We start from the raw sequence: 19,949 nt of genomic DNA, 5'->3' as shown, positions 1-19,949 counted from the left end.
AGATTTGGTCTCATTGAAGCAAAACCATCTGAAAAAGCATTGGTGCATATGAGTTTATTGCATTTTAATGGTAGAGATATTGATCTACCAGGGCAGTGGCAGGTATACACTGCCAGATTGTACTAATTGTTGATTTCTTTGTATTTGGTCTGTAAAATAACCTAATGACAAATAAAGCAGGAAATTTCATTTAGTCATTTCAGTGAACTACTTTATTGTCTAAAATATTTACAGAAATGTTATGTCATTCAGTATGTTTGAAACATGTATGAAACTGTAAATAAAATAATTCACTGTACCCTCTTCATTCCTGCTAGTTTTGTGATTTCATCTCATGACAACTTCCTTTTTTTTTTCTTTTTTTCTTTTTAAGTTCCCTGTTCACAAAACCACTGGCACTTCCATGCAGCGGGTTTCAAATCAATAGTGTTTTACAACAATGCAGTGCATTGTCAAAAGCAAGAACTGTTTTAGAGAACGATTAGTTTAAAACTTGTACATAACGATTCTGAGAGAGAGAGAGTGTTTGCCATTGGTGTTGTTCAAGAAGGATAACAGATATGGTGCTTTTGTGCCCTTCAGCTTTTCTCTGTTTTTTTGCATTATTTTGCATGTTGTCTGTGACTGCAGAGAGAACATTATTATGCTCCTCAGAAAGTATTGATATTTGGTACACTTTTGATGGTAAGTGGAATATCAAATACTTCTTATATACAAGTCATACACACATATATACATACGTCTGGGGTCAGTAACATGATCCTTCAGAAATCATTTTAATAAGCTGATTTGATGCTTAAACTTTTTGTGAAAACTGATATATTTTTTGGGGATCGTTTAATGAATAGAAAGTTCAAAAGAACAGCACTTATTAGAAATAAACATCTTTTGTAATATTATAAATACCTTTACTCTCACTTTTGATCAATTTAATGTGTCCTTTCTGAATGAAAGTATTAACTTATTTAAAAAAAAATCTTACTGACCTCAAACTTTTGAACAGTATAGTGTACATGCAGAAACTATTATTGGAAACCTACATACTAGTAACCCACAAAATATGATACATGATAACATAAAAACATAAAAACACATTTATTTCATTATGAACAGCTAACACTCTCTCTTTAATCAGGCCCACTGTATTACCTGTCAATGGACTGTTTCCCCTGCAAACTAGGAGTGAATTTGTACTCCGTAACTTATAGAGTAATCCCAAGTAAGTTTGAGAAAGAGTTTATGTTGGTTATAGAATATAGTCTTATTTATGGAACAGTCTCTGTTTAATTTAACCATTTTAATTAAATTAATATAGCCTAACTACCTAATTTGACATTTGCCTTGTTTTTCAGTGTTCACAATCACTCGTATTGGATATCATGCTACTGTTTACTACAAAGGTCAGCTGTGGTTGGATCATGTGCAGCCAGATATTCCTTGTGAAGACATCAAATTGTGTTACATCATGAAAGGAGGTACTACGTGTTGTAATATGTTTACTGCATTATATTTTAATGTGGTGATGCAGCTGGAATACCAATGAGGTTGTGTCCTTGTTTCAGAAACACTTCATGAGACTTTTCCATTTTATGTGAAAAAGTTTTTTGGCCCTGAGGTGAGTAATCAACATAGTGCTTTATCCACTTTTAATTTGAATTTTAATTTAATCCTTCAGAAATTACATGTATTAAAATATACAGTATACTATAAATAATAATACATATTAAAGATAAGATTAAAAGCTATAATCTTATAGTAAAACAGATTTTGCTATTTTACTTTACAGGGAGAGTATCAGCTTTACCTGATCATAAACATTGTTGATGACCTTGAAAACAAACTGGCAATACAATTCAATATCACTATAAATGTGAAAAATGATAGCAATAAGAAAAACAAATTCTTTCCACATCTGGAAGGGCTATAGGACAAGCTTTATTTATTTTTTTCTGAATCAGCTTTCTGACCAGATCAAGTGATCATCATTCTAGCAAATCCATCTCAAATGACTGATATTCACACTGTTTGTTTGTATAGTATTTTGATACCAGGTAGTATTTTTAAGAACATTTCGATTCTGCCAAATGATAAAGGCCCACCCAGCAGCCTGTCAATTAGGAACTTGATTCTTCTTCCTGGATGCATGACGCATTATCAGCTGCTGAGTATTGTCATTCATTCAGAACTGCCTCCTGTTTGAAGTTTGGACAGACTGAAATAGTAAAAGGAGATTAAAATAACAGCCTTATCAACAGTGTCTGCAATTAGCCGGGAGTAGCTCTCACTCATTTCTTGTAAATGTGTGTTTTGTGAGACATTACCTGACACTTGATCACAGAAACACGAGTAACAACATAAAGTATAACTTAAATGTTGTGTGTTATGCTTAATGAATGCAAATAGTAATAATTCGCAAGTATATAAAAACAAACATGCCAATACAGTACTTTACAAATGTTTATATACATTATTTTTGCAAAAATACAGTAAAAACAGTAATATTGAGAAACTCTATTACAATTCAAAAACAGATGAAATATAAGTGTTTTATGTACACTTAAAATGTAATTCATTTCTTTTTTCAAAATTCATTGTCAGAATTTTCTGAATGCTGATTTGGATCCAGAATGTTTTTTCAGGATTCTTCAAGACATGGAAAGTTTAAAAAACAGCATTTATTTGAAATGGAAATTCTTTGTAATGTTATAAAAGTCTACTGCCACTTTTGTTTAATTTAATTTCTTAAAAAATGTATTTATTTCAAAACAGTTTAGATAGATAGATAGATATATAGATAGATTGATTGATTTCCTTTGTATTCATGACTTACACCCCTCTGTGTATTTCTCGTATGACATAAAACAAGTGAATCTCTGATGAGCGCTACATAGCAGACACATGCTGTATTTGTCGGAGTGATATGTACAGTATGTGTGCTGGAAAGACTGGGCTCACTACAGCTCTTGTCAAGAAGGTTGGGTGTGAGGTGGCATATTCACAGTGGGAGTGTTGCAGGCCTGACAAGAGAGAGCAGGTGTCTCAGGATGGGCTGACCTTGCAGCTTTGACCCTGGGGGCCTATCAATCTAGATCTAATGGCAGGGAGGGGGCAAGAAAAGGTAAGAGTACAGGGTTAATTAGGGAGCCTCCCTATAAAAAAAATCCCCAAAAAGGGAAGTTGAGTTAATTTTTTTTTACTTTTGAATACATTAATGGACATGTCATGATCATCATCTCTGTGTCCTCGAGCAGCAAAACAAAGTACTTGATAAGACTAAATTAATTACTTTACATATTACTTACTTAATAATGTAAAATTTTTGCAAAAAAAAAGTGTTGAGGCATATGAACAAAAGAATTTGCTTCTGGTTAGAAGACCACTGTACTTGATTGTTAATCTTTTTTTTTATATTAAAAATAAAATAAATTCAGATCCACTCTGTTCACAATGGCTCTTTACCACAAACCTTTTCTTTAGAAGAAGTGATGACCTGTGAAATATGAGCCGGTGTATGTAGTTTGAGATGGTTGAGGTTTCTCACTGTCTCCCATTCACATGCCACAAATTCTGTGCAACCGATACTGTTTGACCTTGGCAATTCCCACGAAAATATTTCTCAAACTATACAGGATCTAAGTTGGTCTCAACCAATCGGGGCGAAAGATATTTTTCAGAAATTATGCAAAGAATGACCCAACGTGCCGAAGTTGGAGGAAATTCCATGAGTGCTGACTGAGCTATGTCATGTAACTACGTGACATAAAGTACCACAGAGTGATCTTCTTCCTGTTTGTGCGTCAGCAGAGGCTTACTGAGGTAAAATGTCACGTGAGATTAGACGCTTAATGGCTGCGGCTGTTGAGAAACAGAACTTTGTGTGTTATGTCTGTTGGTTGAGCCTCTATTTCAGGCTCTTTCTATATTAACTGTATGGGGTCCATGTTCACATACTAAAAGAGAACAACAAAGCAGCTGGTGGGTGACCTTCCACTCTCTCCATTGAGCTCAGAGGAGGAGAGAGATGACATAGGCTGGCGCAACTCTCATGGTGCTCAAACATGACCCACTCCCAGCCAACAGCAGCTGCTTCGCACTATTTTGGTCTTAGGATCACTGCAGCAATCCTCCAGACAAGGAACAATTTTCACACTCAAGGGGGAAGGACTGCTCTAAAATAAAACATACCTGTAAGCCTAGAGAGACGGCATGGAAGTAATGGAAGCCCCCTGTCTGATCTCTTCTCTGTCTAATAATTTTCTGCATTAATGTGTGTAATCATTTCAAAACTCGTCTTTGTCTAATAATAGGGTTTTAGACATGATTTGGACTGGGTGTTGGTCAATGAAATGGGGAAAAAACAATGTCAGGACATGCTTCAAGACTTTGAAAAGTCACCTTTTTAATTATAATTTATATCAATAATTTCCAAAAAATAATATATATGTCTATATATACGTTTCAGTATCATTAAGGTGTGTGGGACAGTTCATATCAAAACTTTCAGCAACATTTTTCCATTTGTTCAACCTTTAAGATGAAAACAATACATTCAAACCAATTTAAAAATGTTAAGATATTACAATGACAGATTCAAGCCATTTTAAATGTTGTGTTTAACCCTTTCGTGCTGTTGCAGGTCTTTAATTACCCGTTTTTTGCTTTAACTTAGATTTAATGCAACTTTTTATCTTGAATTCACAATTTATGATTCTTCAGTTGTGAATTTTTGTATGGTCAATTTAAAGAGCTATGCTAGATCTTAAATCATAACAGCACAAAAGAGTTAAATTGAATGCTGTTTTACAATAAAACATCTTAAATGCTAGCTGTTTTTTTTGTTTGTTTGTTTTTTAGAAAAATACAGAAATTATAACGGTATAGAGATTAACTTTTTTGTAAATTTTCTTGGTAATGGAAACAAAATTACAAAAAAAATCTTTACTGTTAAATGTTAAGGGGAAATTTTAATTACATCTAATATGTATCAGGTCAGGATGCATATATAAACAGAAATAGAAAACAAAACAGAAAAAAACAGATGATCAAAGATGTTTACCCTGCCACAAAAAGAAAAAAAGAAATATTTCTTTAAAAGATATTATTTCTTTAAAAATAAGTCTGTTCTATATTTGAAGATTACTCTCTCTTGTCAAATGACAAGCCATCATCCATTCTGATGCTCTTCTCTTCCCTCCTCCTTCCCTCTCACATACTCTCGCAGTCTGACAAAACCTCTGTAAAAACAGTCACCCTGTTACTGCTGAAATTCATGCTTCACACAACACATCCATAGCCGGCAAATACACCATGCACGCAGGATGTCTGAATCAATCAGCAAAAGATGCAGTGCTGTAATTTTAGTCAAGGCCATTTAGTGTCCAACTGTTGACTAAATATATTCTGACTTTGTATATAAAATAGATCTATTTATATGTATACATTTGTCATTTAAATACTGGTGCGAATGCACCATGTGCACAATAATTGCAATCACATCCTCATGCACCACCAGACCAAAATAATGGAGAATAACAGCAGATTTCCACAAAAATTCCTAATTAAGACAGCATTTCAAAAATCACATTTTCTGAGGTAAACTATAACACTGTTACAAATTCTTTAAAGGCAACCATCTCTACATTCCCATTTATAACCAGTGGGTCGACCTGAATGTATTCAACACAATTTAGCAGGCATAATATTGAGGCAGGTACCGCTCTGCACGTCAAATTAAGGGTAGTGTGAGGGGTTTGGTGGGGTTAGAGGGCACAGTCTTAGGCCGTGAATATTAAAGGTGCAAAATGTCACAATTAGTAATTTCTCAAAAAATAAAAGCCATGCGTTTTACCCTAGTACAATGTCAAACATACTTCTTATCTTTCAAAAGAAAAAACACACACAATTTTACAATAATACCTTAAAGCTGCAGTCCGTAACTTTTTTGTGTTCAAAATTTACAAAATGTATATAATAAGCGAGTATACCATGAACCCATTTTCCAAACCGTGTTTTTGGCTTGTCCTGAATCACTACGGTACACCTATGATAAGTGTTTATATTCTGACTATTTAGACTGGTTCGGGTAGGTACCACTGCGGGGTAGCCCAGTACCTGCGTGATTCACCATAGACATAAACAGAGAGCTCCGGCTACAATGTTCTTCCGCAAGACGCACACAGTTCTGTTTATTAACCGCTAGAGCGCCAAAAGTTACGGACTGCAGCTTTAAATAAATACATAAATATATGTATATATATATATATATATATATATATATATATATATATATATATATATATATATAAGATATTATAATATAAATTATTCCTGTGATGCAAAGCAGAATTTTCAGCATCATTACTCCAGTCTTCATTGTCACATGATCCTTCCGAAATCATTCTAATATGCTGATTTGGTCAAGAAACATTTCTGATTATTATCAATGCTGATAACAGTTGTGCTGGTTATTATACTTGTGAAGACAGTAATACATTTTTTTGATGAACAGAAAGTTGAAAACGGTCTTCATTTTATATATACTATATATACATTTCTGACCCAAACCTTTGAACAGTAGTGTATATATGGTAATACAATGGTATTTTTTGTATAGGGGACCATGACAACTGCATTTCAGTAGCAATAAATGAAGAACAATGAAGAGTAAAAAGTAAAAATGCAGATTTATATAAATATATATATATATATATATATATATATATATATATATATATATATATATATATATAAATCAAACCACGCACTATTTTTTTCTCCATAGGACATGTTAAATCTTACAGTTCAAACTGTAACGTGTTGTTTTATTTTCAGGTTTTACATTGGATATTTTCATCATCCTTAGCTACAGGTGCAGAAATAAAGAACACAACAGAAAGCAAGACAAACAAAAAAAGTCAAGACAAAGTTGTTAAACCAGTACCATGCACAGGCATGTCACAGATGAATCTCCTAAAACAGGAGCAAGAGATGTTAGACAAGGCTGTAGAGATGGGTAATGGAATAAGACTGGCAAGTGACCCATTCAAAATGTGCATGGTGTTTCGAACCAAGCAGAAAGCGGACACTGGTGGTACACACTCCTGCTGCCCAAACACACTGGCAACCCACTACACATCTCCCCTTTAAAACGTCAGTTGGTAAAATAGTAAGGCAGCTGTTCGTTTCCGTCACCTAAAAGTGCATCTCCGAACATATCCAGTTAAGTCCCCCCATTCCACCCCTCCCCTTAGCAGCGGGGTGGACATGCACTTGACTGGGTACGGCTTGGATCAGCAGATTCTTTTTCTTTCCCAACGACTGCTTGCTTCAGCTTTCAGAGCCCAAGCGAGTCACAAATCATCGCCAGAGGAACTGGGTTGGCTCAGGCCGAATGGTCCGGGTTTAGTCTTTCTCCCATGATTTGCTCTAATTCCAGTCGTCCAGTCCTTTGCCTGTGTCTGAGTCTGACTGGCGCCATTTTGTTTTAAAGGCCATTGACGCAAGTGCGGAGAATTAGGGGCCTATGCCGCTAGTTTTCATGAGCTCACTGAAGGGTCGAAACAGTTAGAGGGTAAGTAATTATGTTGAATAACATTCAGGCACAGCTGCAATTACATGGCAAGACTAAGGTAGACTACATTAGTTGGTGACTGACATGGGGCAAAGATCAGGGCCTATGGCAACCTGAAAAATCCTCCATCTGAGTGCGAGAGTCTTACCTGAGTTTAATGTGCCGTCAAGTGAGGAAATGGACAAAAATAATTGCCAGTCCAATATTTAACAGCATCACTAGTATGACCAATATTGAGTTGGGACCCTGAAGAACCAGCGAAAGAGACAAAGCTGGAGGTTAGCAATTGAATGGCACCTGCTCTCATATAGCAAATGAAAATATTAGGCATGCACCAATATTAAAATTTGAATTGTAATACCGAAAAGCTGATGATTATTTTCATGTAATGGCCAATATTTAATTTATATGTTTAAATAGGGCTGCACGATTATGACAAAAATCATAATTGTCAATTATTGCCTTGAAATTGTAATTACGATTATTAATTACGATTATCACAATTTACATTGAATGATGTTTATACCATTGTTTGATGCAACTGCATGCCGTATTTTTATATGAAAATAAACAAGCTGAAAACACTCTAACTGAAAAACTTGTAGTGCTTTTCTATAGTATTAAGCCTCAAATGTCAACTATACATCGGATTGGTTTCTTCTTTAAAAATATGAATGGTATTATAGTGTTATACTAAAACTAAAATTAAAACAATGGAAAACTCCTTAAGATAATAAAAAGCATCTTAAGCACACAGAATAACAAGTGGACTTTGAACGATTAATTGCCGCTTTGAACGATTATGTAATTGTGGCATCCATAATTGTAATCGCGATTAGAAATTCGATTAATTGTGCAGCCCTATGTTTAAATATAAAATAAAAATAAACATTTTAAAACTAAAAACCACCATTTAAATAAGCATGCATGATACAGTATATTAATACCATACTGTTTATTTTCCATTATTAGAAATGTTCAAATTTATTAGTATCAGTCATTATTGGATATTTAATTGTGCAGGATCATTTAAATTATTTACTTTAAAGGTGCACTAAGCAATTTTTGAAAAACGCTTTTGACCACAGTGTCAGACCGAGTCCCAAAACACACTTGTAGCCAATCAGAAGTAAGGGGCATGTCTTGTACTGACAGAGAGAAGAGAGCGCTCAATTTGAGAGCACAGACAGATATTAGCAGATCGACTATAGATAGAGAGAATTGGAAGATAAAAAAGAGGATAATATTGGAGAAACAAAACATTAAAAACAAGGGTTTCGACCAGGCAATAGGTAGGACCCACATAAATATCGGAGCAGCTTTCCAGCGGTGGAGAGAACTCAAGGAGCGGGAAGGCCTAGAATCGGATGCCGAGGTTGCGTTGTTTCTTTGTGAGTAATGTTGATTTTGCATTGTTTCACACAACTTATCTGTGTTGGCTTTTGTTTGAATATGCTTGTGTGTCATCTTTGCTTGTTTCCGCGATCGGCGTTATGCCAGGGTTGTGTGTGGGGCGGAGATATAAAAATAGGGGCGAGGTCCTGTTGGGGTATGGGCATGTTTGTTTTGGTGCTTTCAAATATCAACATCATTTGGCAAATATCGCTTAGTGCACCTTATGTTAATATTTAAAAACACTAATAATTTTAAACACTGTTAAATACATATATACTTTAGAAATCTCATACTTAACATTATAATGTTGTGATGCCTAAATTAATGTGTAGCACTTAAAATGATTAATTTTATTTTTTATTTTAGTTTTATTTTAAATAATATCACAGCTTAATATTAAGAGAATATAGATGATTATGCATCTGTGAAAAAAAGCATTTTTAATATATTGTGAAAAGAACCTAGTCATATTACATATTACATTGATAGTGCTAAACACAGCCAAAAATAGTAATTTTACTAATGAATGTCATGCATGTTGATGTTGCAGCTACTTACTGACTCCTCCTCAACAATGTCAGTAGTAATTTCCATGCTGGCTTTCTTAGTTTCTGCTAGGCTCTTTGGCTTCAATGATTCCTGTTTCTTCAGTTTGGGTTCGGGTTTGCTCTCTTTGGCCATTACTGGTTTTAGGGTCGGTGTGCTGTACTGCTTTGCAGATGGGGGCATCCTGGTGTGAGCAGATGACGTTGTATGGTGTTCTTCATCCTCTGGATCATCAGGTGGCATCATCACCTCCGCCTTAACATAGTATCCGTGATACTGGGAGTGCAGCTCACCATTCCCAGGGCTGGAGGCATTGGCGACCGGCGCCGGCAGCTTGGAAGGTTTGGCTATGTGTACTACTTCCTGTTTTACTTCCTGTTTGTCTGATATCCTGGAAATAGCCTTGGTGACACCCACTGCCAGGCTTTCGGCAGCAGGGGGCTTGTTTTCTTTGATGGCTTTTGGGGCACTTCTGTTAAAGAAGGGCTTTTTCTTGATGAGAGGGGGGGAGGGAGGTGGTGTGGGCCCGGGGCTTTGGGAAGGGGACTGGGTTGGGGTTGTGCCTTTGCGATAAAAGTGCGGACTTCTTGAAGGCGATTTCTCTTTCTTTTCTTCTGGTACTTCTTTAATCTCGATGGGCTCACTGGAAAACCTTTGCTTGATATAGTCAGGACCTTAAAAGGGTATAAAAAAGTCAGAATTAGTTTACATTTTTTAAAATTAATTAAAGGGGTCCTATTATGCTTTTTCACTTTTTCAACTTTAGTTAGTCTGTAATGTTGCTGTTTGAGCATAAAAAAGATCTGCAAAGTTACAAAGCTCAAAGTCCACTTCAAAAGGAGATATTTTATTTAACAGAAATCACTTTTCAAAAACTACAACGAACGACTCGTTTTGTGATATCACAAATACCGACGAATGGGACGAGACCTGGTTGAGCTGCACTAGAGAAGGCAACGAGTGTTATCACAATGTCAGAGACACTCTAGCTTCCCAAGGCAGATAAACTTAGAGTGTTTACAGTCATCCGGGTTTAAATCGCGTTCAAATTGATTTGATTTTGACACAATTTTTACACTGAAGCTCGCAGCAGGCGGCTATGGTAAGGAGCATGACATTTCCAGACCAGGCGCCGAGTGCTGCCAATCACAGCACACACTGGCCCAGCTAACCAATCACAACACATTTCGTATTTCAGAAGGCTTCATTTGATACAGGAACTATTCGAGCCGTTCATGCCAGACTGGGGAGAGAGGTGTTGTAATAATGTAAAATATGTGAAAAATAATGTGTTTTTCGAACAACCTAGTATGAGAGCCTGTTCTAGTACACCCCCAAATCAAAATCAAGACTTTGTAAAAGAGCATAATAGGACCCCTTTAAAGATTTTTACATTTTATATAAATATACAATTTTACATTTTTATTACATTTTAGACAGTCTGATTCTTGAAAAAAAAAGTTAAAAGATCAAATGATTACTGCCAGACAAAAATACCTTAATACATCTAAATACGGCTCAAACACTCAATGCCCAGAAACAAAACATCTCAAGAGTGCTGCTTGTGAATATCAAGCTCAGAATAAACTGCCAGCACAACAGGTGCAATTTCACGTTTTCACAGTCTCAGTCTCTTAGTGTTTATGCAGGGACGGACATTAAGAACTTTGCCACTTGCTTTATGATTGAAGTCTGAGCTTCCAGTCAGTCTGCAGATTCTCCAGACCATGGATATGGCCAAAGTGTCCTCACAGCTGACACAGATGGGCTTTCTAGAACTTGCACTGGACTGTGCCCAGGCCCAGATTACAAATAAATCACACTGCTTATCAGCCTTTTTAAAAAGCTAAAGTGCGGAACATCTCATCTGCAGAGAGTCTTGACACCAAGCACTCTCAAACAAAACTGTAAGTACATTTCAGAAAAAAAGACTTTCAGTCCACATTGCTCCCTCGAGTAAGTTGTGTTGACACTTGCAGAAACTGTATTTTGATATTTCTAGGAGGACAAATAAGAATTTATGAGCCTGGTGATTTTTATAAAGTCTGTAGGATTGAGGATCTTTGACCTTGTATATTATAATGTGGCTTTTACATATACAAGTAGCAGCAGCCTAATTATTGTGAATTATAGATTGTAAACAAAAATGAGTGTCTCACTAATATAAACATTTGTCATTTTTATCCCAATCCCCAAGACGTAATTTCTGCAACAAGATTCTGTAAGGTTATTTTGAATAAAATGGAATTAAACTTGACTAGTCCTGGGCAATATTTCCCTAAAACATGTGCAGACAACCAAGGTTGTGTGAAATTCAGAACTGAAAAACTGACTACATTTCACTTAATGAGCTGGAATTTAAAATTAAATGTATGGAATAACTAAAGGGACATGGCTGATGGAAAAAAATGATATGGGAGGAAAAATTCAATTCCAATGTTTTTTAATTTGTGCAAATCTTTTGTGTTCCCCAGAAAAAAAAACTTTGCATTTACTCATAAAATAATATGAGAGTGGAGGAAAAACTATATTTCAATACCTCTGCAAGCAAACACAAATTTTTTGGGGGAAACACAATACTTTTGATTCTTCTCCGTACAATTAGCCATACCCCACAGGTAATGCTTTCTGGGAAATTAAGTGTTCTTCCACCCTGGTTTAAAAAAATAATAATTTATTAAATGTGATGTTACGGTCTATGCCTTGAGTGTGTATTCTCCTTCATGTGACGTCATGTCTCTCCTAATCTTTCTCTCCGAGTCTGATTGTTTAGGGCCTCTGTGCACCTGCGTCTCATGGCATGAGTGCTGATTAACTATATTAAGGACGCTGAAGCGGAGCATGGCAAGAGGGAAGGAGATCCACCAGCAAACAAGTTTTATTACCCTTATTTTTCTTTCTTAATTTCAGTACATTAATTTTTGTTGCCTTTATATTTTGGAGTTGTTCCATTCGATGGTTTTGGATTGTTTATCATCTTTCGTTAGTTCTTTTAGGAACTTTTTTGTTTTCCTTTGTTTTGATACGTGTTTCCTTTGTGTTATGTTTAGTTTTGCTATCTAAATAAATGTCGTTGCATGTCCTTCTTTATGTTGCGTTCCCCTTTCTGGCTAATTTAAACGGGCTCGTAACAGATGAAATAAATAAACTTAAAGGGGTCATATGATGCTTTTTTAAAGATCATTATTTTGTGTATTTGGTGTAACAGAATATGTTGACATGCTTTAGGTTACTGAAACCACGCCTTCTTTCTTTGCGTGCACATTTGGGCGGCATTATGCTAATATTTCCACATAGTGAGGTAGATATGTGGGGGCGTGTTAGAACGAGCCATTTTAGGGGGGCGTGGCAGAGTCTTAACTTTGATAAAGAATATCTCTTTGGTTTTGAGACTTTAGTCTTTGCAACTTCAGGGATCTTATCTATGCACAATCAGCTTGTAACACTCCAAAGAGAAAGGAAAACTTGTGACCCCTTTAACATAAATCTATATGCAGAGCTAATACTTAAATTCTAAATAATGCCCAACTCTAGAGGTAACAGATTTATTATTTACAAATAAAATAACAAACTGATATGCTACTCAAGCTGGTAGCCCTGTTAGCAGAAACATTTGATCTCATTTAGAAAAATGCATGTATTTCATAACTTAAAGATATAGGGAAAATGGTTATAATTCACAAACAGCTACCAGAGTTGAAGGGATTCAGCAATGTGATTCTTTGCATCCACCCAGCAGCTTTAATCCCACTGTGGTTGTGCTGTCAAATCCAGCTAGAGAGCAATTAACTGACAATTGAGCTAATGTAACACAATTATTTATATATTATTTATTTATATTAATTATTTAAAATCCTTCAGGAAGCAACAGGGATTCTGAGCATGACATAGTAATCCACAATATGTAAAATATATTTAGCTTCATAAGCAAGACGTCACTGGCCAGCCATGCAGACCTGCGATTGAGTTGGGGGTGGGGATTTAAGGATTCCACTTGGAGCATTTAGGAATTATCCCGAAACCATTTGGTAATGTATGGACAAATGCCAAAGGCTTTTTGGCTTTAACAAGGCTTTATATGAGCAGAAAGATGTTGAAGAAACTGTGGCCTCACTGAATTGAGGTTAATGTGATATTATAAATCATACATATATATGCCATGTGACATTCACCAACTTGTTTCATGTTGGTAATGCTAACGTATCAATTGTTTAGAATAAAAATTAAATGTTATATAAAAAAATATACAGTCTACAACACACATTTATAATTCTTGAGCCTGATGTTTTTTTTCCAATAATTAGCAGGAATTAAAATCGGTCGGAGCTTGGCTCAGAGAAGCAAGAAATTTATGCACATGATATTCCTCCCCTTCACAACTCATTTGCAGTTGCATCTGCTCTCTTTGCCTTTGCTTGACAGGGAGACAAAAAAGAGACACTTGACCCAGACACAAAGACAAGGACACAAAGGGAGTAATTAGGGAGGGGCGAAAGGGCATAGAAAACGTGTGTGTGTGTGTGTGTGTATGTGTGAGTGCATGAGAGAAAGTGGATGTGCACGTGGATGGTGGGATACCTGGTTGATAGAAGTTGGGGGACAGTTCTCTGGCCGCTGCTCTGGCGATATCAGAGTCCTGGCTGGCAGACAGGGCCGACTGGTCAGCTGCCTCTGCTTTGGCCCTGGCGTGTGCAGTTCTAGGTAAAGCAAAGAGACAGAGCTGGAGTCAGACAGCTTGGATGATAAGATATGGGAGGAGGGTACATCACTTTAACACTGCTCCCGGCACAATCAGTCACCGCCACTGCAGTGGCTGCAAGTCCACTGTGCCACTCACAACAAACACACAAAGATGCATTCATTAACAGAAGCTAAGGAACAAGTTACTATGCTGTGTACTGTTTTCATTTTCCTATTCACGAAAAGCACTAAAAATAGAGCAAAATGTTGGCATTAATCAGTTGAAAGACTACAGGATTGTCCTCTGTCAATATGCAAACATCTAGGGCTGAGTGACATGGGTGACATACTATATTCCATATTTAATCCATAAATTTTAAATATAACAGTATTTTGTATCAGCCCAACAAGGCCTTAAATAACCCATTGGATTAACACTTGTTAAGAGGAAGTTCACATGAGTGAGTGAAGAGCGAGTACAGATGTATGTTAAGTATAAGGTATATATACAGTATAACTTCATATATTTATACAGATATGCAGTGCCATGAGCACTGGAAGGCCATCCAAACCTAATTTTAGTTTGTTTTACATTTAGCATTTAATACATTCTGAACAATTTTGTAGGGTTACTCACTCCTATCAGTAAAACTAGACTGTTCTTCTTTTAGGCAGTGGCCTACTTAAAATTCCCATCACATATGCAGAGTAAAATATGAAAATCAGTGCTTTCTGCTCATTCAATATTTGTTAAACATTTAACTAATACTATTTATTTTCCTCTTTGCACCAGACCATGCAGTCTGAATGAAGACATAAGTGTAAGCCGGCTGTCATGAAACATTCCAGACAAAGTATCTTTCGAAGTCCATCCACATTACAACTGTTATGTTAAGCTTGCTTTTAAGGGATCATAGTCTTTAACTGTGGGGAGGAGCTTTGTATTCATTACATTCTAAGGAGAGCAATGCGAATAAATTAAATTGAATATAAAGCTCTGGTTGAATGAATTAAACTAGCTAGCCTTCTCTTTTCCTTCTAAAAAACAAGCCTCAAGTAATAAGATCTGCACTGTATATATATACTTAGTACAGTATAATTGTGATATATTGCACCGGTCCTCTGCTGAGAATTGCAATAATGTTGATAAATGAAACCTTAAATAGGAGGAAGATATACTGTAAGCTTGATCTAGAGAGTCATGTCATGGTGTGGTAGCACTAACACAAATATACTGAGTGTCTGGTGTTCATAGAGCAAAAGTAGCCCTGTGATAACAGGATTAATGATTTATTATGGTTCAGTCCAAACCAGCCCAGCACAGATCAGCTCCTGAGGAGATCCATCTAGATCACTGGGCCTCTGGATTTCTGTAGCCAATGAAACATTTTACAACTGGGTCTCAAGAGCTAGCTTTAACAGCTTTGCTTTTACAGTTATGTTCAAAGGTTTAGGGTCAGTAAGATTTTTTTGAAAAGAAAATAAGAAATTGATTAATTTTATTTAGCAGGGATGCATTCGAGTGATCAAAAGTGACAGTAAAGACTTATGCTGGCAGTTTTGCCATTACGGAAATAAATTACATTTAAAATATATTATAATTATAATATAATGATTTTTGTGTTGCACCAATATATATATATATATATATAAATAAATAACATCATATGGGTTTGAAATGACATGAGGGTGAGTGAAAAATTACATTTTTGGGTAAACTGTCCCTTTAAATATATGACTTTGAATTAAATACACATCAAACTTTATCTATCGCTTACTACTGATTAGAATTCCAAGCTATTTAAACCTTGTATAATGTTCCGGGTCAATTTGACCAATTTAGATTTTCGAGCTGTCGGAAATACCAGTTCACGTGATTTTATTCTTGATATTTTGTGACTTTTTCTCATTTAGGGCCATGAACATGCATGCAAAGTGAGGATACACTGATGTGTTTTGAAGTGCACACAAATAATTTTCTGACAATTTTGATGTTCGCAGGTAAATCTTACCCACTTTTTGTTTTTGTTTCAAGGCATCTGTACAGACCCAAATTAAATATATTTCTTGGGTATATGTTGTTATTTTGGTGTTTTGCTGAAAATGAGCTTTTTCTCATTATTTTCAGTGCTAAAAAAGACTTTCTCAGACTCAGATGGTAAAAGTGAGCTATAATTTCTATTTTCAATGTATATGAAATACTATTTAACATCTTTTTCTTCCAGAAATGTTGTAACTATTTCTCATTTAGGGCCACAAACATGTCTAAATAAGTTGTGTCCAAATTGAAAGTTGATATAAAAAAATTGAGGTTCCTATGCAATTTTGTTTAGGCGTTATACCAAAACTAGCCACCAGGTGCCATTCAAACTCCATTGTTTTTTTTAAATGCAATTTTTCTGTTACAAATGTATACATTTTTCTCTCAATATTACTTCTATCACAAAATAACCACCAAATATGGAATCTTTAGACTCAGACCTTTCCAACTATATGTATTTTGTCAAGATTATAAAAAGTTTTGATTCTAAAAGACCGTAATACATTTTGTAAAATGACAACCCCCCCACTAAGGGGGAGGAGTCCGCTAAAATATTTTAAAGTACCATTAATTTCCTTGGTAATGCAATGTCCGATTTCAAAATGGGTTTCACAGGATGAATTTTGAGGTTTTAAGCTTTCAAATGATATATAATTTATGATGATTACTAAAACGTGATAGGAAAAAAGGAACTCCTATTATGATGTAGTATATGTTTTGAGGTGCACTCTTGTCATAAATTAATCTATTACTGTTCCTACATAATTTGTAACAAAAACAGTGATAAAATATCTATTTAAGAGTCTTAGACCTTTCCAACGATATAGTTTGTCATGATTAGATTAGGATTTATCTGTAATATAGTAGTATAGAATATAGTAATACAGAAGTAAACTCCACCAATGGGACGGTAACAGTTAAAGGGTTAAAAATGTGGTTAAACACCTTTCTAAAAATCATACTTTTTGATATTAATTTTTTGCACTGTGTGGGAAATACTGAATTTTCAGTGCTAAAAAAGACTTTCTCAGACTCAGATGGTAAAAGTGAGCTATAATTTCTATTTTCAATGTATATGAAATACTATTTAACATCTTTTTCTTCCAGAAATGTTGTAACTATTTCTCATTTAGGGCCACAAACATGTCTAAATAAGTTGTGTCCAAATTGAAAGTTGATATAAAAAAATTGAGGTTCCTATGCAATTTTGTTTAGGCGTTATACCAAAACTAGCCACCAGGTGCCATTCAAACTCCATTGTTTTTTTTAAATGCAATTTTTCTGTTACAAATGTATACATTTTTCTCTCAATATTACTTCTATCACAAAATAACCACCAAATATGGAATCTTTAGACTCAGACCTTTCCAACTATATGTATTTTGTCAAGATTATAAAAAGTTTTGATTCTAAAAGACCGTAATACATTTTGTAAAATGACAACCCCCCCACTAAGGGGGAGGAGTCCGCTAAAATATTTTAAAGTACCATTAATTTCCTTGGTAATGCAATGTCCGATTTCAAAATGGGTTTCACAGGATGAATTTTGAGGTTTTAAGCTTTCAAATGATATATAATTTATGATGATTACTAAAACGTGATAGGAAAAAAGGAACTCCTATTATGATGTAGTATATGTTTTGAGGTGCACTCTTGTCATAAATTAATCTATTACTGTTCCTACATAATTTGTAACAAAAACAGTGATAAAATATCTATTTAAGAGTCTTAGACCTTTCCAACGATATAGTTTGTCATGATTAGATTAGGATTTATCTGTAATATAGTAGTATAGAATATAGTAATACAGAAGTAAACTCCACCAATGGGACGGTAACAGTTAAAGGGTTAAAAATGTGGTTAAACACCTTTCTAAAAATCATACTTTTTGATATTAATTTTTTGCACTGTGTGGGAAATACTGATATTAAAATTTTTCTGTTCATACCTGATTCCTTCCTGTTTTTAATAATATGATATTTAGGGAATGGCATTGAAGGCAATTAGGGTCAATTTGACCCGCTCCATCAAAATCGTACCCAGAAATCGAACATAATACAATGGTTAAAATCAACTAAAAGCATGGCTCCTCTAAACACACAAGGCAATGGCATATATAATATTAACACAATATTAAGAGAGCATCTACATACTATTTGTCAGCCAAGTAATAAGCAGCACCTTCCCTAGGCGTTAATGGACCTAATGTGATATTCTTTAGAGTCTGAGCCAAAGAACATCTCCTAGGCGACAGATGGAGCACTTGCAGAAATTCTGAGTATTTTAATTTGGCAGTGTCTCCTCACATTCGCCCACTCTATCACACACAAGAGCTCAGATAAAGATGTGAAGAGGAGCACATTCTCCCCGCTTGAGCCCACAGAAACTTGATTCTGATCTGTCCAGTTAGCCTGAACAAATGTATATTTCTGTACGTATTCTTACGCTGCTAGGTTATATAATGTTTTCAGTGATATGTCGGACTACACTGATAACTATATAAACATTCTAGGGCTGCAAATAATTACAAATATTTAAGCATGATTAATCTAATTTTTTCTTTAGTTCAAATTCCATATTTCTCAAAATGAAACAACACAAAGCAGTGAAATAGGAAATCTGTGATGTGTAAGCCGTTTTGTTTTTCACTGGCCTGCAGCCCTCTAATGGACTGTTTGCATTAACATGTCTATGAATAACAGACAGCATTTCACTGGTGTGTGATATTTCACTTCAGTTATAATTCAATTAAAAGAATGTTAATGACTCTTGGTTAAAGTCTAGTTTATGTCTGATTTGTGGGAAAAAAACCATGTCTTTCTGCAATTACTGAGAAATGCTTGCTGTGCTGTGGACTTTTGGGTGCGTTTCCCAAAAGCACTGTTAGCCAACTATGGTCACAAGTTCCGCTGAACTCTAATGATAACGACAGAATTGTGACTGTATAGTTGCTTTTGGGAAATGCACCCCTGATCAGTTTCAATCAGCTCAAAATGCTCTGATTATTTTTTAGAAACCACAGAACAGAATGAAATTGAATAAATGTGTTAACATTACTAAACTGCGTTCAACATAGGGGTGTGCGATATTGACAAAAAATTATATCTCAATATTTTCTGGGATTTTATCGATAACGATAATTAGACGATATTTTGCTGTGTGTTATTGTGCTGCTATCTTAAGGACTGCCGAAGACAGCTGACTCCTAATGTTTTTAATATTCTTCATATTCTGTGTGGTGGTCAGTTTATACTGATAGAACTTAATCTTTTCCAATAAGTTTAAACTGATTTTTGCATTTTATGGGCATTTTTACCTTTATAAAGCCATTTTTTCTAAAAGTGTTAATTATCTTTTGAGTCAAATTCTTACATTTAATCAGGGAATTAGAATAATAAGACATTTGGGCTGTTACCAAGCAAATTAAATCAACACAGAAGCTGCATCTGAAGTGGCATTTAGATGTATTTACACACATGTATTTTGTTTAATGCAAGACATGAATGCATTTAACCTGCAACTACAAATGCATAAATAATGTTTTGATATATTAAACATAAAACGTTGAATACTGATATTTGAAATTATTTAAAAAATGAAAAAAAAAAAAAAAAGAATAGAAAGAAAAAGCCGAAAATGAAATTAAAACCGCCAGCAGGTGGCAGCAAATCACTGTTAATAAGTGAGTCATTGCGATTGAACCGAATCATTTAAACG

General features: G+C 35.1%; 1 protein-coding gene across 3 annotated transcripts in view; it reads right to left on the bottom strand.

Annotated features, from left to right (window-relative positions):
* Positions 1 to 2,148: 2,148 nt before the first annotated feature.
* Positions 2,149 to 19,949, bottom strand: part of LOC107584332 (junctophilin-1-like) — a 32,030-nt gene continuing 14,229 nt past the window's right edge. The window contains exons 3-6 of one of the 3 annotated variants that reach the window (XM_016270925.1): positions 14,090 to 14,208; positions 9,524 to 10,185; positions 7,719 to 7,816; positions 2,149 to 2,212 (exon numbers count right to left, since the gene is read on the bottom strand). In XM_016270925.1, coding sequence (XP_016126411.1) covers positions 7,736 to 7,816; positions 9,524 to 10,185; positions 14,090 to 14,208 — 862 coding nt within the window. In that variant the 3' untranslated portion in view covers positions 2,149 to 2,212; positions 7,719 to 7,735. Of the gene's footprint in view, positions 2,213 to 4,919; positions 5,235 to 6,771; positions 7,547 to 7,718; positions 7,817 to 9,523; positions 10,186 to 14,089; positions 14,209 to 19,949 lie in introns of those variants that run through there. The other 2 variants (XM_016270919.1, XM_016270912.1) reach the window with 2 other exon arrangements.

The sequence above is a fragment of the Sinocyclocheilus grahami genome, unplaced genomic scaffold (genome assembly GCF_001515645.1).
Source record: "Sinocyclocheilus grahami isolate Dianchi unplaced genomic scaffold, SAMN03320097.WGS_v1.1 scaffold5.1, whole genome shotgun sequence".
Lineage (NCBI taxonomy): Eukaryota > Metazoa > Chordata > Actinopteri > Cypriniformes > Cyprinidae > Sinocyclocheilus > Sinocyclocheilus grahami.
Note: the sequence above shows the minus strand (reverse complement) of the source record. Positions and strands in the feature narration are given on the sequence as shown.